The sequence below is a fragment of the Drosophila melanogaster genome, chromosome 2R (genome assembly GCF_000001215.4).
Source record: "Drosophila melanogaster chromosome 2R".
Taxonomy (NCBI): domain Eukaryota; kingdom Metazoa; phylum Arthropoda; class Insecta; order Diptera; family Drosophilidae; genus Drosophila; species Drosophila melanogaster.
This window is the reverse complement of record NT_033778.4, coordinates 14,030,116-14,046,065: the sequence shown is the minus strand read 5'-3', so window position 1 is coordinate 14,046,065 and position 15,950 is coordinate 14,030,116. Positions and strand designations below refer to the sequence as shown.

General features: G+C 43.3%; 1 protein-coding gene across 4 annotated transcripts in view; it reads right to left on the bottom strand.

The window, feature by feature from the left end:
• Positions 1-15,950, bottom strand: part of mam (mastermind) — a 69,154-nt gene that overhangs the window by 14,291 nt on the left and 38,913 nt on the right. For 3 of the 4 annotated variants that reach the window (NM_080376.2, NM_001299472.1, NM_166030.2), the window contains one exon: positions 5,287-7,356. In NM_080376.2, coding sequence (NP_525115.1) covers positions 5,287-7,356 — 2,070 coding nt within the window. Of the gene's footprint in view, positions 1-5,286; positions 7,357-7,642; positions 8,034-14,226; positions 14,404-15,950 lie in introns of those variants that run through there. The other variant, NM_206109.2, reaches the window with a different exon arrangement.

Below are 15,950 nucleotides of genomic sequence, written 5' to 3'. Positions count from 1 at the left end.
GTGTGCGTGGCAAGTGTATGTGTGGGTGCTATCCTGATGCCCCAAGGAGGTGAAAGTATTAAAAGTACTTGCCACTTGCTTACGCATTCCCACTGCCACGTCTTCATCTCAGTGTTATATGAAGCAGATTACATGGCATAATAATCACGATGAAGGGGGAGACAGGCACACACACACACACCCAGGCAACCGGGGGGCATTGTGGGGTTAAGAACACGGGCAAATATTAAATTTTACGCCAACAGCAAGGCAAAATAGCTGAGCGGAGGTGCTGAAAGAAAACGCCGCAGGGAAATGTCGGATAAAATGGGTAAAACGGAAAGGTAGCAATCAAAGTGGCCAGGTGAGCAAAAGCAGAGGCAATCATGCAGCCGGCCCGCCTACTACCAAAAAGAAAAAAAAAAGAGATAGAAAGCCAGCTAAGCCCCAGGAAAATGAAATATACCAGCTAAAATGGTAAATATGTGTGAATAAACTGATTGATATTGCTGCCATAAGCTGCCGAAATAATCCCTCAAATGGAAGGTGGCTAACTATAATTGCGAAGCTGGGCAACTTAAGATACAAACAAACATACATACACATATTAAAATGGAAAACTCAGCGAAATGAGCGAAAGGTGGGAATAAAATGATTTTCACACATCTTCAAAACTCTGGCGAAACGGTTAAGCTCCAAAAACGCTTACCGCCAAAGTTCATCAACTTTTCCGCTCACCTTTTTGCCACCTCCCCCCAGAAAAGCTCAACACCTGCAAATTGATTGAAACGCAGCCGAAAAAGAGAGCGGCAGGAGTGGAAAAACAGAATGAAAATATTACGAAACTTCGCTTTCGCTGCGCCAAACCAAAAACCATCTTGCCAACCTTGCCGGAAAATTCCCCTCACACTGACACGAATGGGAATATAAAAGGTAAATAATGTGACCTTTGAGAGCATCAAATGCGTTAGGTAATGGGCCGGGTCAGAAAGCAAAAAAAAAACAAAACCTAACTGAACTGAACTGAACATGAAAATGTAACTGTAACTGAAACTGAAGCCGAAATCTCAAGCGAAGCGTTATCCGTAAAACTGGATACGTAAAAACAACAGCAAATTCGTTGAATTATGAAACAGCAGGGAAAAATATCATATTTTCTTTTGTAGCCAAAGTTTTTCGCTCATAAATAGGCCGATTGTCTCTCGTTGCCTCTCGTTTTCACTTAGTGCCGAAGTTTCTGCTTCTTTCACCGTGGGGGGAAATTAAATTTATAGAGGTTATATAGCCGTTATACAGATGTAGAATCTGTCCAATAACTCCTGGCCCCATAATCCCCACGTCAAGGCGAGTTATGTGAAGAGTTGTCCGGGAATCTGCGAAGCTAACTGAATTTTTGGGGATTTGCTTTTATTGCCTTGGCGCCTGCGCATTGCGTTGTTTAATTTTTCCGCTTTTTCGCCACTTTCATTTCATTATATGTGTACTTTCGGATGTTCGCTGTTGCCTAGATCTCAACACTTCCTCGTTCGTTGCTGCTATAAATTATTTATTGTTTTTTGATACAAGATGACTCGCACAGTTCGAAGTTGGTCGCATGTGCTAGCATTTCTTGCTTACTTCATTAAGTCGACCGGGCCAAGTCATAAAATCTGATATGACCCTCTCTGCACAGTCGGAGCATTCTAGCTGTCTCTTTCGTTGTGTAGCCACTCTACCTATCTCTCTCGGTCTATCTGTCTATCTATCTCTTTCTCTCTCTCTCTCTGTGTGTGTGTGTGTGTGTGCCTGACGCAAGTATAATTTCCGCACATTTTCACGTTTTGCACATTTCCGCTGCATACTTTTGTGCGCCCTGGCATTTTGATGACGCTTTCGCCTGCGGATCGACCAACCGAAGCCTCCTCCGCAACTCGTTCTCCCAGAATTTCTATCCATCCCCACACACACACACCCCCCCCATCCATCCTTCTCCTTCACCACTTTTTATTGTATTTTACAGAAATTTGTTGGTGGCTAGAACTACACCACCCTGCTGTTGTTCCTGGCATTTTAACGAGTTAATGCAGGACATGCAAAATGGCCAGCATTTTGAATTCATTGAACTTTTAGCCGGGACTACACGCTTGTTTTCGGTTTGGCTGTTGCCTGGTTTTTCTGCCCCGTCGGTTGCTTTGGTTATAGCTACAAGATACATTTTGCACAATAAGTATCTGATAAATATTATTTACAATACTCATGTAATGGGGTAGTATTTTGGGTTTGAGATAGGTTTTTAGTTTGCTTAAAAATATGTCTGACTTATTTGTTTAGCTTTTGTTCTTAAAGTCACAAGAAGCATTTAAAATGATTAAAACAAATGCTGCTAAGCTTAAAATATATAATACGAAAACCTGAATAGCCCTTTTAAAAATTTGCCAAATGAAAAGCCATTAAAAATGGCCTGTCATCCTTCTTGGGCAAAGAACCTCATTAGTAAAATGTATAATTTCCATTTTGCCCGCTGCTCCTTTTCTACACATTCTACCATTCCAACTTTATATTCTTCTCGGCATTTTATTTTATTTTTTTTCTCCTCCGCGCTTAATTTATTGTGCATATACATACACCAGCATTTGCTTCTTGTGCCACACCGTTCTTTGTCAAATTCATTGTACATTTTACACTTTGCCCGCTCATTTCTTGCACTTAAGAGGTTTCCCCCACAATTTGCTTCCCACTTTGGAAAATATTATTGAGCCAAGAAAACTCGTTGAATCCGATGCTGTTTTGGCTTTTTGCAACCCTCGTTGCCAAATGCCTCCTCTTTTGGGGGCATTTTTAATGAGTCCTATGCAAATATATCGTTAGACTTAAGTGTGTATACGTGTTGTGTCTTGGCCCGATAAGCGAGCGAAAAGGATTCGCCAGGACAGCCTTTGATTATGGTCCACTGAGGAAAATCGCAGTGAGGGCGAAAAACTAGACGCCAAGGACACGAAGGGCGACAAGGGAAACTGCCACTGAGTGGGCAGTCTGAATAAAAAATTATAATAAACCTCGAAAAATTTCAATCTCAATCGTCAACAAGTTTCGCCTCCCCAAGCTGTTATATCCCGCTCTCCCATCATTTTCGACGGCACTCAACTTGCTTCAACTATTTTCTATGCAACGGAGGTTTGGGGTGGCTAAGAGGGAAAAGTCTCAGGCAACCGAGGGTTAATGCATGAACGAAATTCATGGTAAAACTTGAGCTAAATGCGCCCAGGAAAAGGTGCACGTACAAAAATTAGCTTGTTTTAGTTTTACATGCCAAAAGATGCAAAGTATTTTATGACTACAATTAAGTGACCTTAAATTATTACGCAATTTTCTGAATGTTTCTATTTCTATATTTATATGTTGCTTGTAATGAGATGGAAAAAGTGGGTATAAAATCTAATTATTATAATTATAACTAGCTCAGCTTTTTTTTGCAGTGTAACTGACCAAAAATCGGATGAAATTCCGTTGCCGTGTCCCTTTTTCGACCAGGCCAAAAGCATTTTGTTCTCTCCCTCTATCTCTATATCCCTCTCCCTCTGTCTCCTCTTTCTTTCGCATTTCTCTCTTTTATGCTTTTTTGGCTGTTCTCTGATGAAAACTACTCAGCGACATGAAACTTAACTTAAAAAGTTTTGCACTTTCATTTTGTAAATGAAATGTTGGGGTGTTCTTGCTGTTGTTGTATGTTGTTGTTGTTGTATGTTGTTGTTGTTGTTGCGAAATAACAGGAAAACAATTTGGAGCGGATAATGAATATGGGTTAGGTTTAGTGCATATGTATATGTAAGGATGCATGTGGCTAGGGAATATTGCTTTTGTGAGAGAGATTCCCATGCATTTTCCGGAAAAAAAAGTGCCCATCAAAGGCAAAGGCAAAGGGGGGTGGGGGGCAATGGAGCTAGGGGGCGGGGTCGTGGTGGCGCAATCAAATGATGAATGCATTACTATATGGATGAGTGATGACGAAGCTCAGTAAATGTTCATGGGCCCATGCACTTTGGGGCTGTTTCCAAAATGGAGCTCAATAAATAAGGATCAGATATATGCGACTAGACTAGGCAGCTAGAAAAAAAACTAGAAATAGAATGCTAGAATACTATACTAAATAACTAGAATAGAGATGTTGTAATAAATAATGTGGACTAAGATTGCATTATTTATATTATCCACATTTATATAATACAAATATACATTAGAAAAACAAAAATAATACAATAAATAATACTCTTTAACAAATAATGTTTCATTTTCCTGGCATTTCCCCTGTTTCATTGTTCCCTTAAGCTACAAATAGCTTCTGTTTGGCTAGATCTTCTAAGGCTTCTCACGTTCTCCATTGCATCCCTTGTCTGGACATTTTTGTGCATAGATTAGCTTCCTTTTTCGGTTTCCTACACGCTTTTTCTTAGATCTTAAAGCTCCTTTTTCGCTACTTGAAACAGAAATTTCCATTCAAGAAAAACCCTAAAACACAACCGAGCAATATAGAAGCCAAGCTCAATTCCACATTTTTTGCTGTTAGCGTCCCTTTTCTCGCTCACGTAATGAAAATGGCGCACATGGAGCTCGGGAAATTCGAGGCAAGTGGGGTGGCGGGAAAAGCGACTGGCTGAGGTCGGTGGACGCCGACGAGAGAAGCCCGCAGCGCCAGGACACTCGCTCGCTGCCGAGGACTCACTGAAGCCGAGCGCCAGGTCGCCGAGCAATTTTATGAACAGATGTGTGGTAAAATTAATGGACAGAGATAAACTCGCCTAGCGAGTGGAAATGGAAAACCGAGGGTTAAACGCCAGGCAAGAGAGTGAAAACTCGGCGAACGAGAGAGATGGGGAGAGCGAGAGAGCGAGAGAGAGAGAGCGGGAAAAGCGGGCAAAGGTTCGTTTGCTCGTCTTGTTTGCCCCAACATGATTTATGATCCTTTCGCGACAACAAAAACAAAGGCAGATAAATATAAAGAAAACAAGCAGCAGTCATTTGACTGAGTGAAATGGTCGAGTGGAAAAGCAGTTTCACTCAATGTGAAAAAACCACCCCCTAGGAGCTTTTCCGCTGCTGCCTCTGCTGTTGGGATTTTCGTGAAAAGCTGTTGACTTCGTTACGCTGATAACTTAAATATGCATGGAAATTTACATACGTGTCAATGGCATTAAGTAGCGTTATGCCATTGGATAAGCTCCATATAGGCAACGGGCCACACACATTTGGCTCTTTTTAGGGCTATCATTGTGGATTTCTCGACGGTGTTTACTACGCTTCTTAGCTGGCTATAAGGATATATGGACTCACCTGAATACCATGGGCACCGCCACCCTGCTGGCTAATGTGCAACTGCTGCGTCTGCTTCATCTGCAGCGTTGTGGTGGTCGATTGTTGCTGCTGCTGCTGCGGCGCATTTGGGGTGTTGCCGCCGGGTCCGGCATTCGGATTGTTCTGCTGCCCATTGGCGGCGTTGCCGCGCTGCTGTTGCTGCTGCGGTCCAGCCCCGGGTTGCTGTTGCTGCTGCGCCAGATTGCCCGGCTGCTGGTTGCCATTTGGACCGCCCCTTGGCGGACAATTGAGGAAGTTGGCCGCCGCATTGGGGTTCTGGTTGCTGAAGGGTGAGTACTGCTGCTGCTGCTGTTGCTGTTGTTGCTGCTGCTGCTGCTGCTGCTGCTGCAGTTGCTGCTGCGGCACCTGTTGCTGCTGCTGTTGTTTGTTGAAATTGGGAACACCACCCATTTTGGGCTGCTGCTGCTGCTGTTGTTGTTGATGGTGTTGCTGCTGCTGCTGCTGTTGCATGGCCTGCTGCTGCTGCAGACGCTTGAGATCGAAATCGTTTTGAGAGGAATAGAAGAGCTCCTGCTTGATGTCCAGGAAATTCTGCTGCACATTCATGCCGGCTCCTGGGCCAGGACCCTTTTGCTGATGGAACTGCGGCGGCAGGTGTTGCTGCTGCGGCTGCTGTTGCTGCGCCTGCTGCTGCTGCTGCGGACCATTGGGTCCCAGGCCAAAGTCATTGGGAAAGCCGCCGCCGTAGTCGTTATAGCGACCCGGCTGTCCTTGTCCCATCATCTGACCATGTTGCTGCTGGGCCTGTTGCTGTTGCTGCTGTTGTTGCTGCTGCTGCTGTTGCTGCGGATTCATGCCGTGCGGCGGTCGTGGGAATCCACCCATGCCGCCCATGGCATTCTTGTGCTGATGCTGCTCGGCCATTTGCTTGAGTGTCTGAGCAGCCAACGGATGTTCGGACATGAGATTACCAGAGTTTCCACCATTACCACCAGCATTGGGAGCACCACCTGTCCCGCCATTCGGACCGTTGGGAAAGCCACCTTGGTTGCCAGGATTGCCGCCACGCATCTTCATGCCCGGATTGTCCAGACCCAGGCCAAAGCCACCGAAACCATGACCCAAACCGCCCTCGGACTTCACATTCAGGCTATTGATCAAATCCTGGGCATTGGGCGGCTCCACCTTGATGCCATCCTCCGTCTTTATGTCCAGCAGCGGTTTCTCATCGAAGCCATCGAGGAAACTGGGATTGAAGTCCTGCAGGTTGTTGATGAGATCCTTGAACGTGTCGTTGTTCTCCGAGTTATCATCCCCGAGTAGATCGGGAAAGCCGGGAAACTGTCCGCCACCGCCATCCTTGTCCAATGAGCCGAGATCGGGAAAATCGTGATCCGGTTCCCGTTTGCACTCCACCAAATTGGCCAGATTGCCGAGGGCCGACTTCTGTTGGGCGGACATCATGTTGGGTGGCATGCCCATGCCGCCAAGTCCACCGGCCACGCCCCCGGGACCCGTCGCCATGCCGCCGGGTCCCCCGCCCCTTCCATTATTCCCGAGGCCACCCAGTCCGCCGCCTTGTTGTTGCTGCTGCTGCTGGTGCTGTTGCTGGTGATGATCACCTCCGTTGTTGTTGTTATTACCGTTTCCGCCGCCTCCCCCGCCTCCGTTATTGTTGTTGTTACCGCTACCGCCTCCACCGCCGCCCCCTCCGCCACCGCCCACACCTGGTTCACTCTTCACCGATGTGTTGGTCAGCGCCTTTACAGTGACATTAGTGCTAATCTGTTGCGGTTGCGAATTGGCCGCCGATGTGGTAAACTCCAGTTGCTGAACAATTTCCACCGAGAATTTGGTTAGATTCTCAGAGCCGTTGTTGTTGCTGCCGCCGTTGTTGTTGGTGCTGTTGCCATTGTTGTTCGTGTTGTTGCCGGTATTGGAGCCATTGCCGCCGTTGTTGGCATTCGCATTGCCGTTGTTGTTGTTGCTATTGCTATTGTTGTTATTATTAGGCAACTTGTGCGGCGGTTCAAAGCTGTCAGGGCCATTGTCAACATCCTCCGCGGGTCGTTTCAGGAATTTTTGTTGCTAAATTAGGAGAGAAAATAAAGTATACGTTATAGTAATATAAAGTTTCTCAATGCTACAGTGTAAATATAATCCTAAAAAATAAGTTGAAACTGTATTCGATCAATTACAAAATAGTAATGAGCTATATAGAAAATCTAAAGAACGAAAACATTTTGTAGATAAGAAAACAATTTAATTTTAAAACTATTATGTTGCTCTTATCCACAACTTAAAAAGTGGGACAAGCTTAAATGATAATAACATTGAAAGCAATAAAAACTCTCATTAGTTACCCAAATCTTACCCAAATATTCATAGATAGTTCGTTTTTAGCTTTTGCTGGCTTGGGCGAAGATTTAGTTTAGTTTTTGAGTAGTTCGGACATTAAGAGTCGAGAGTTCGGTTTTGAAAACACTTCGGATATATAGACACAAAAGTTTGAACAGCTTTAGCACGATGATTTTTAAAAGCGCGTTGGTAGACTTGGTCCGGGGATTTGTGGGGAGATTTTAGGCTACCACACGATAGGGTGAACTTTTCGGACCAGTGTTGTGTAACGACGTCGACAGTGCTGAGCAGCGTCGAAAATATAGCATTTTGTTGCATTTACTTCGCGGGCGCATTTGGCTTTTGATTTTCTTCACAGTTTTCTTCGTCGATCTCGAGTTCTTTTGATTGTAATTTGATTTATTCAGCTGCGGCGCACACAGTGAGAAATTATACATAAATTAGTGTTACACATGTACATATAACGCATATCGTATATACTGCATTGATGGGAAGCACGATTCGATTAACACTCAACAACAATGGCAACTACATCGCTGACTTGGCAAGAGTAATCAAAAGAAATTCACTTGCAAGACGTGCACAAATTATTGAAAAGCCGTAGCGAAATTTCATGAAAATCGCAAGTGCACACAGCCATTGGCAAAAATCACACTCACACACACTCACATAAAAAGACGTCTCAAAATGTGTACAAAAAACAAACCTTAAAAAACACAGAAAGCTGTGCAGAGGCAGAAACAATAACATAAAAGGCAAAGACACTTCTAATCAGTGGCAGAATGCCGAAGTCGACTGAGAAAAGAGAACCAGAACGCCAGAGTATCTGTGTGAGAACTTATGTGCTAGTGTGCGTTGTGTTGGCGTCGGCTCCGCTTTTGTTGTTGTTTTTGTTTCTGTTCTGCCTTACTTCAGCGCTTTCGATACCCCTCAATCGTGTAATCAAGGGGTATATGGGACATATAGAGAAGTATCTACACATTTGTCTATATAAAAATGCCTAACCGTATCTTTAAATGGAATAGATAATGTTTAAAATAGATTCTTTTATTTCCCCCTGTACAAAATTAAGACCATTACTTTATTTAAAAATGTATGTTAATGCAAAGGTTATATTAGAAATATTTCAAAACTTGCATTTCTCGTAGGCTCGCTTAACTATTGCAAATAAATCTGGCGTTTTAATGATTTGTTCTATACATATGCATGTACATAATTCCCAAGTATCATTTTGTTGAAAAATCATAAAATTAATACCACTTGCTGGGTACGTAAAACGAAGAGGATAAAAACCAAAAAAAAAAGACGATGGCATAAAAAAAGAAAACAAGAAAACAATCACATTTAAATCAGAATGTGTTTGCTTTTCAGTTTTTATTTTCATGCCTCCGTGCAGGCCAAGCGCCCGCGACTTTAGCTGTTTATTTTGTTTTTAATTAATGCAAAATGTATACAAAATAGCCGCGAATAGGCGCAGCAACCAACACAATGACATGTGTGTGGGGTCGCGAGGTGTGCGTGTGTATGCCGCTGTATGTAGGTACATATATATCTGTGTGAGTATTTAGTGCACACGATATAATACTTCAAAGTGAAGAAGAAGCAGAGGACTCGGTTGCAAGTGTGCGGAAGGTTGCGAAATGCTCTGGATAACCGCAAGTGACTCGTTTGCTGCGTTCAGAATTATTTACCACAATTTAAAAACATTCTCTGCGACTACATTCATACAGTGAAGATTCTATAAAACGGGGGTTTTTCACATTCGAGATTTATATACACAAATATTCGAAATAAATATATCCAATGTAGTCTAGCTACAAACTGGATGTTTTTGGAATGAAATGTTTCAAAACCTATAAGTTTAAAGTTAAAACTTTCTTTTTATCGACACTGTTCAAAGTCCTTTAAAACATATTTGGTACATAAAAACAAAAACCACTCACTTAAGGTCGCAACCCACACAGCCTAATTAAATTATTTATTCAATAAGGAAAATGTCCTCTTAAGCGGCGAAGGATCCCACTCTCAGGTCATCGATAGCCACTCAATCGGTGGTTAAACAATTACAATCGCCTGCAAAACTATTCCCCAAATGAATAACAAAGTGAATAGCACTCATTACGCATTCACATTCATGCACAATCTCTCGCACTCACGAAACACTTTCGCCTAATAAGTTTATGGCACTTTACAACACTCGAAATGCAATGCACACAATTGTCCCGTTTCGGCCATCTCCCATTTCTCCCATCTCTCCCATTTCTTTTAACCACCACCCCCCCGCCCATCACATTGCCCTGTGTACCAACGTTCACTTCGATACACGCGCCAACACTTTTCCCCATTCGCTTGGCTCATTATGAATAAATGACGTTTCATAAATTTGTTTTTCCCTGCGCCTCTGCCGCTGCTACCATCGATCATGCTGTCTCTTTTATACTGCCCTCTATCTTCACACTCGCCGTCTCTTTCGCTGGCTGTATCTGTATCTGCAAATGTATCTGTGTTTTCGGTATCTTTCGATGGAAGCGTGACACAAAGAATGCAAACTTGCGTTGACCAGAAGCGTTGGGAAAACGGTAGTGGTATAGAAATGCGAAAAAGGGAGAAGGGAAAGGGTGCCGTAATATGTAACCTATTGCAGAAAGAGATGGGTATGCTCGTGCAGAAAGAGAGCGGTAGAGCTCACACAATTTACAAACTTAAAAGTAATTTAGTTTTTTACGACTCCACTGCGGTAATAAAAATGTTTTGCCCTCTCCGTATTGCCACCCCCACACCACGCACACTTTGCCTTCCATCTTTTTCACCTATAACTATACCATAGCCTCGTACCGTACCCTTTAGCCTACCCCAACCCTTTGAGGAGCTCCCGTCTCCCCATGCCCATACCCATGCCCATGCCTCCCCTAATTCCCCACTACATTTACTGCATTTACATTTATCGATGCGTCGCCTCCGATGTCGACATCCTCATCTTCGCCTTTGCCTTCGCTCTGGCCTCCGTCTTGGCTTTTATGTCTTGCTGGTGGTGGGGCTTAATAACTTTGTCAGGGGGAGGGGGGGGGGGGTAAGTGTCTGGGGTCTGAGGTATACTGAAAATCGAAGGTTGGGCTCTCAGAAGTACTGGTCACATTGTGACGAGCTAAACAGAAATCACAGAGAAAGGAGTACGTGTCTCAAGTCACTAGATCGCTATTTCTACAAATCTAGTTATGAAATTAATTCTTTTTTTTTACAAATACGTTTAAACCTATTCTGATTGCTGTTGCTCAAAAAGAAAGTCAAACCTTTCTCAGTTTATGACTCGTTTCTGTATCTTCACTGTCTATCAGCCTGCGTCGCGCTTTAATATATTTTCTGTTTGCTTTACGCGCAAATGAAATAAAGCAACAGAAATTATGCCGCGAACCTTGACACATTAAAAATAAGCAACAACAAAGAGCGTGAGTAAGAAGACCTCACCCATCTCTCTTGCACACTGTCTCCCTCTCGCCTCCACCTCCATCCACGTCGACGAGAGCTAGTAAATTTTTTGCGTGTAAAAATAAAAATGTGGAAAAGCTTCTTTCCACATTGGCGACGTTCAGCAGTTCAGTTTGTACGAATTTCGTTTTCATGATTCCAATGCATAAACAATAGAGAGCGCGTCCAACGCGTCGTATGATTAATGCGAATTAGCGGCGAATCCAAACCGACACTCTCCGCCACTCAGCACCAGAAAAAGAAGAAGAAAAAAAAAAACAAAACAATACACTATAGCCATATAGCAGCTAGTCCGAAAACGGAAATCGTCTCTTCCCCAACAACAAAAGCAACACAAAAATCATCGGAAAAACACATCAAATGTTTCGTGGAAAGCCTTCGCTTCGCGTCCGTGTTATTTGATTAGTTGGTCGAGTCGAGTTGCTAGTTGCTACATTGTGTGGTATATAGGTGCTGAGAGACACTGAGGCACTGAAAGATGATAGAGGAGAAGTGGCCTTGGATACGCAAGAAAAAGGAGGCGGACGTGGTCAATACGTTTGGGTGGGGAAATCAAAAAGATTTGGAGTAATTGTTGGAGCTGTTGTTAACACATAAATTGGGCATGAAATATTAGTGCATTGATTGATGAAGTTGAAACCAACTAAATTAAAATAAAGAATTTGAAAATCGTTTTAATAAGTAGCATCATCATTATCATTCGTTATTACTATCATTCTTAATTTTATACATAAATAAACTGTATAAAATCTAGAATTAAGAAGTTGAGTTTAAAACAGAAAATCCAACTTCGAATTCCAATTTTGCATGCACTTTAAATGAGATATGCAAATAGTTTTCCCCCGGCTCTTTGTCAACTGTTTTTTCTTTCCAGTTCCACTGTTCTCGTGCGTTTTCCTCTTTGCCAGCGGGCCATCATTTATTCACAACAATTAATTAAAAGTGTAACTTAAAACGTTCGCTCAAGTGTCAGCCATAACAGAAAGCCGCCTTTTTTGCCCCCCCCCCCTTTTTTTGCACCACCCCTTGAAAACGAACGCCACCAATTAATTCCTTGCTATTTTAACCATTTCTTACCCCATATTTTTCCGACACACACGGCGTATGCGTAATATTATGGCCTTGTTTAGCGCCCCACTCTTTGCTGCCCATTTCCTCGCCTTTCGCCCCTAGCATTCGCACTTCACTTACTCGCATTATATTTTGCATTCTATTAATTTTTTGCAAATTATTAAAAAGTGGGCGGCAGTGGCGAAAGGAAAGGAAAATGAAAATCGCAAGAAATTTGCGAAGTGAATTATAAATCATTATTCAAGTCATTTAACTGAGCTGGCGCACAATGCGAAATTATGTTTACCAAAAATTAATTAAACAACAGTAACAACCGAAAGAGCAATAAAAGTAAGATTAATGTAGTCGCAGCAACGCAGCGACGCCGACTGCGACGGCGGCAGAGACTGAGGCAGAGGCAGCATCAATTTCCGCAACGCCAAACGGCTAAGCCAGATTTCTCGGTTCGGTTTAAGTTAGCTTGTTGCTCGCTCCAAGGCAATTGTTGCTATTACTATCGCTGTTGTTTCGCCCAAGAATTCCTAGATGCTCTTGTCTCTCACTATTCAATTATACACCAAGAGACAAAAGCGTGGAAGAAGTTCTGGAGTATGGGTAACTTTGGGATACCCTTAAAATAAATATATATATCAAATAGTTTAGCTGCCTAATGAAATAGTCACTATATACACGCAAAACCCCAAATCACAGTTCCGTTAAAGAAAACTCTTGAAAAGCGGAGCAATTAAAGAAATGTAACAGCAGGTGTTTGCATCTAAATATCACGCTGATAGCTAACCATCGAAATTTGCATAATTCAAAACCGTTAATCAGCCCAATTGTTTTACCATTGCAGGGCACACAAACTGAAGCACAGATGGCCATTAGTGTATGCGCACATTTTTATGAATACTGTAAGTGCAGATACAAATATATGCACAATTCCAAACGTGTTCTACTTCATGGCATTGTGAGCATGCCCCACTTTTTGGTGAGGGCATAACAAACGACCAATTGCTCGCTCAGATCTGCTCCTACCCTCTCCGCTGCCACTAACCCCCCCTCCCCCCTGCACCGTACATTTCTTGGCCACTTGTCTAAGCAATATGCGTAACACACACTGAGGCACACTAGCGTACACACACGCACACTCACGCGGAGAAATCAAACGGAAATTTATGTTGGCCAAAAATGTTTTCTTTGATATTTTAGCAAGCAAATTCTAGCATCGAACATAAAAGTTTATAATTTATGAAAACGAAAATAATGCAGAACGTACAAATTCCCAAACGGATTTACTGCAATGTAATTAATGGTTTCCATCGAGCCAAAAGAGTGGCAAAAAAAAAAAAAAAGAAAAACACAGACACACATAAGCACACGTTTTTTTTTTTTTGTTTGCTCAATTTTCCTCCTGATTTATTTAGCACTTTTGATTTATGATTTTTAATTTCTGCCATTTTACGTCTTACGTGAGTCTTACGAAGTCTGCACCTAATAAATTTGCATTTGCTATGCACAATTTCCCATCCAAGAACCAGACACGAAAAAGCGAATAAAATGTCAAATAAATAAACAGGACACAGGGGGAGGGTTGAGTTAAATAATTGCTAGAAAGCACACAGGAATTTAGCAGAAGATCTCGTAAATAAAATAAACGAAATTCCATAAGCACACAAACGAATTTTTTACACTCATTCACAGCTGATTTTGATCACAGCAGATTTACTTTGGAAAATACATTATTGTTCTGCTGATAACACCTCTATATATGGAATTTAAGGAATTTACAATCATTTTTGTTGTTTATGTTTTTCTCTCATCTTTGCGATTAAAAAATACTATAACTCTTCATGTTTGACACGAAATTGTTTCGCTTTTCACTTTTCAAACACTAATGTTTTTAAGCACTCGAACACTTTATTTCTTCATTAACTTTAAGTGCATATTTTAGTATTTCTTTTTAATTTGTTTTCTTTTGTTATATTGCCATAGTCGTTGATGTTGCCTTTGTTGTTGCTGTTGCGTTGCTGCTGTTGTGTTTTTATCGCTGAGGGAACGAACCGCAAACAACTAAAAAAAAAAAGCGCTCAGCTTTTCTTTGGCTAGTGTTGCTGTTTCTGCCGTGCGGCTGTTACTGCTGCTGGCGTCGTGTTGCTGTTGCTGTTGCCTCAGCTGCTGCTGCTGCTGCTGATGCTGCTGCTGGTTTGTCGTGCGCCGTTTGGCAGTCGGTTGAGTACTGGCACGAGCCGCTGTCAGCGAAGCCAAACGAAGCGACTTCGAGCGACGCGAGCGACGCTGGCAGCGGCAGCAGCAGCAGCAACACGACGCCAGCTGCGACGCCGGCAGCGAGAAAGTTTGCTTTTTGCATTGTTGCAGCGCCGCAGCGAGTGAGTATCTGTGTGCGAGTGGGTGGCTGTTGGTATGGGTGTTGCTGCGGGGATGTCGCTGTTAGCCATAACAGACGGTTGATAAGCTGCTGCTGCTGCTGCTGTTAGCATGTTGCATGTCAGCTGCTCTCTCTCTCTCTCTTACTCTTTCGCTCTCTCTTGGCTTTCATGTTGAAACCAATTCGTTTGTCATTTGTTTAATGACACAAATATTTGCACAAAGTGTTTGCATTTATGTATGCCGCGACAACCTGTCTTACCCCCCCCCCTCCCCCGTTCCACCATTCCAACCAAGCTCCACCGCTGCCCCACTCGCTGTTTTCAATTTCCATTTTGGCGTCATGAAAGTTTTCCCTCAATTTGTATTTGTGCCATAAATTTGATTACCACTAATAGACTAATAATAATCCAACTAATGATCACCGTTTCTGTTTTCCTTGCTTCGCTTCTTTTTTTGTTTTGTTTCTTTTTTTTGTGGGTGGCTTTCAGGCAAATTGAATTCGCTGCCCACTTTCTGATGGCTGTTAAATTGGGTTGAGCCTACAAGGACGAAATCCAGCGAAATCCTACCCAAAAGCCAGGCAACAGCACAAAACAACAAACAAACGTGAACAACTAAATAAGGAAGTGACACCGGAAACAGGCAGCGACATCAACGTCGTAGGAATGCGCAAAGGAATTTGAGCTGATGGTAAAGCGGGGGAAACGTTGGGGGGTGGGGGGGTGTTCTGGGAAAATTCAGAGGTTTTGGGTTTGTGTTTGGGGTTTCGCAGGAATCACTCACAAAAATCCAAGTGAGTCCAGTGAGTCGAGTGAGTCGTGCGAAGCGCTCTTTATCTCGCATTTTTAGCTCGTTTATAAGGCAACGACACCGGCCGGCTGAAACTAGTTAAGGCCACACCAGCAACCCTCTTCGCTCGCCCCAGCCTCTCTGCCACGCCCCCTTGCCTCCTCTCTACAACAACACTCCTCTCGCCCCCCTCTCTTCACACCGCTTACAGCTTAACCTATAAAAATTCCGCAAACCCAACATCCACAAATGGGAACACTCCACCCCACTCCGCATGTGAAAATGTTCTTTTTCAGCTCTCTCGGAAAATCTGGGCGCCTGTTACACACGCAACGAAGTTGCCAACACAACCTCACATGAACGCACACACGCGACTCGAAGCTGTTGCTGTTGCGGTGATGTTGCTGCCGCTGCGTTGATGTTGCTGCTGCTGCTGCTGCTGCTGTTGCCGTTGGTGTTGCCGCTGTGTCAGTGCCGTTCATTTGTTTGATTTTGTTGTGATTATGCGCAGTGCTTCGGCGGCAGAGACGCCGGCAGTGACGCCATCGCCCGAGCAGTGGCAGTGGCGGCGTCGTGGTAGTCAGCGACCCATGGAGGGCATTTGGGGG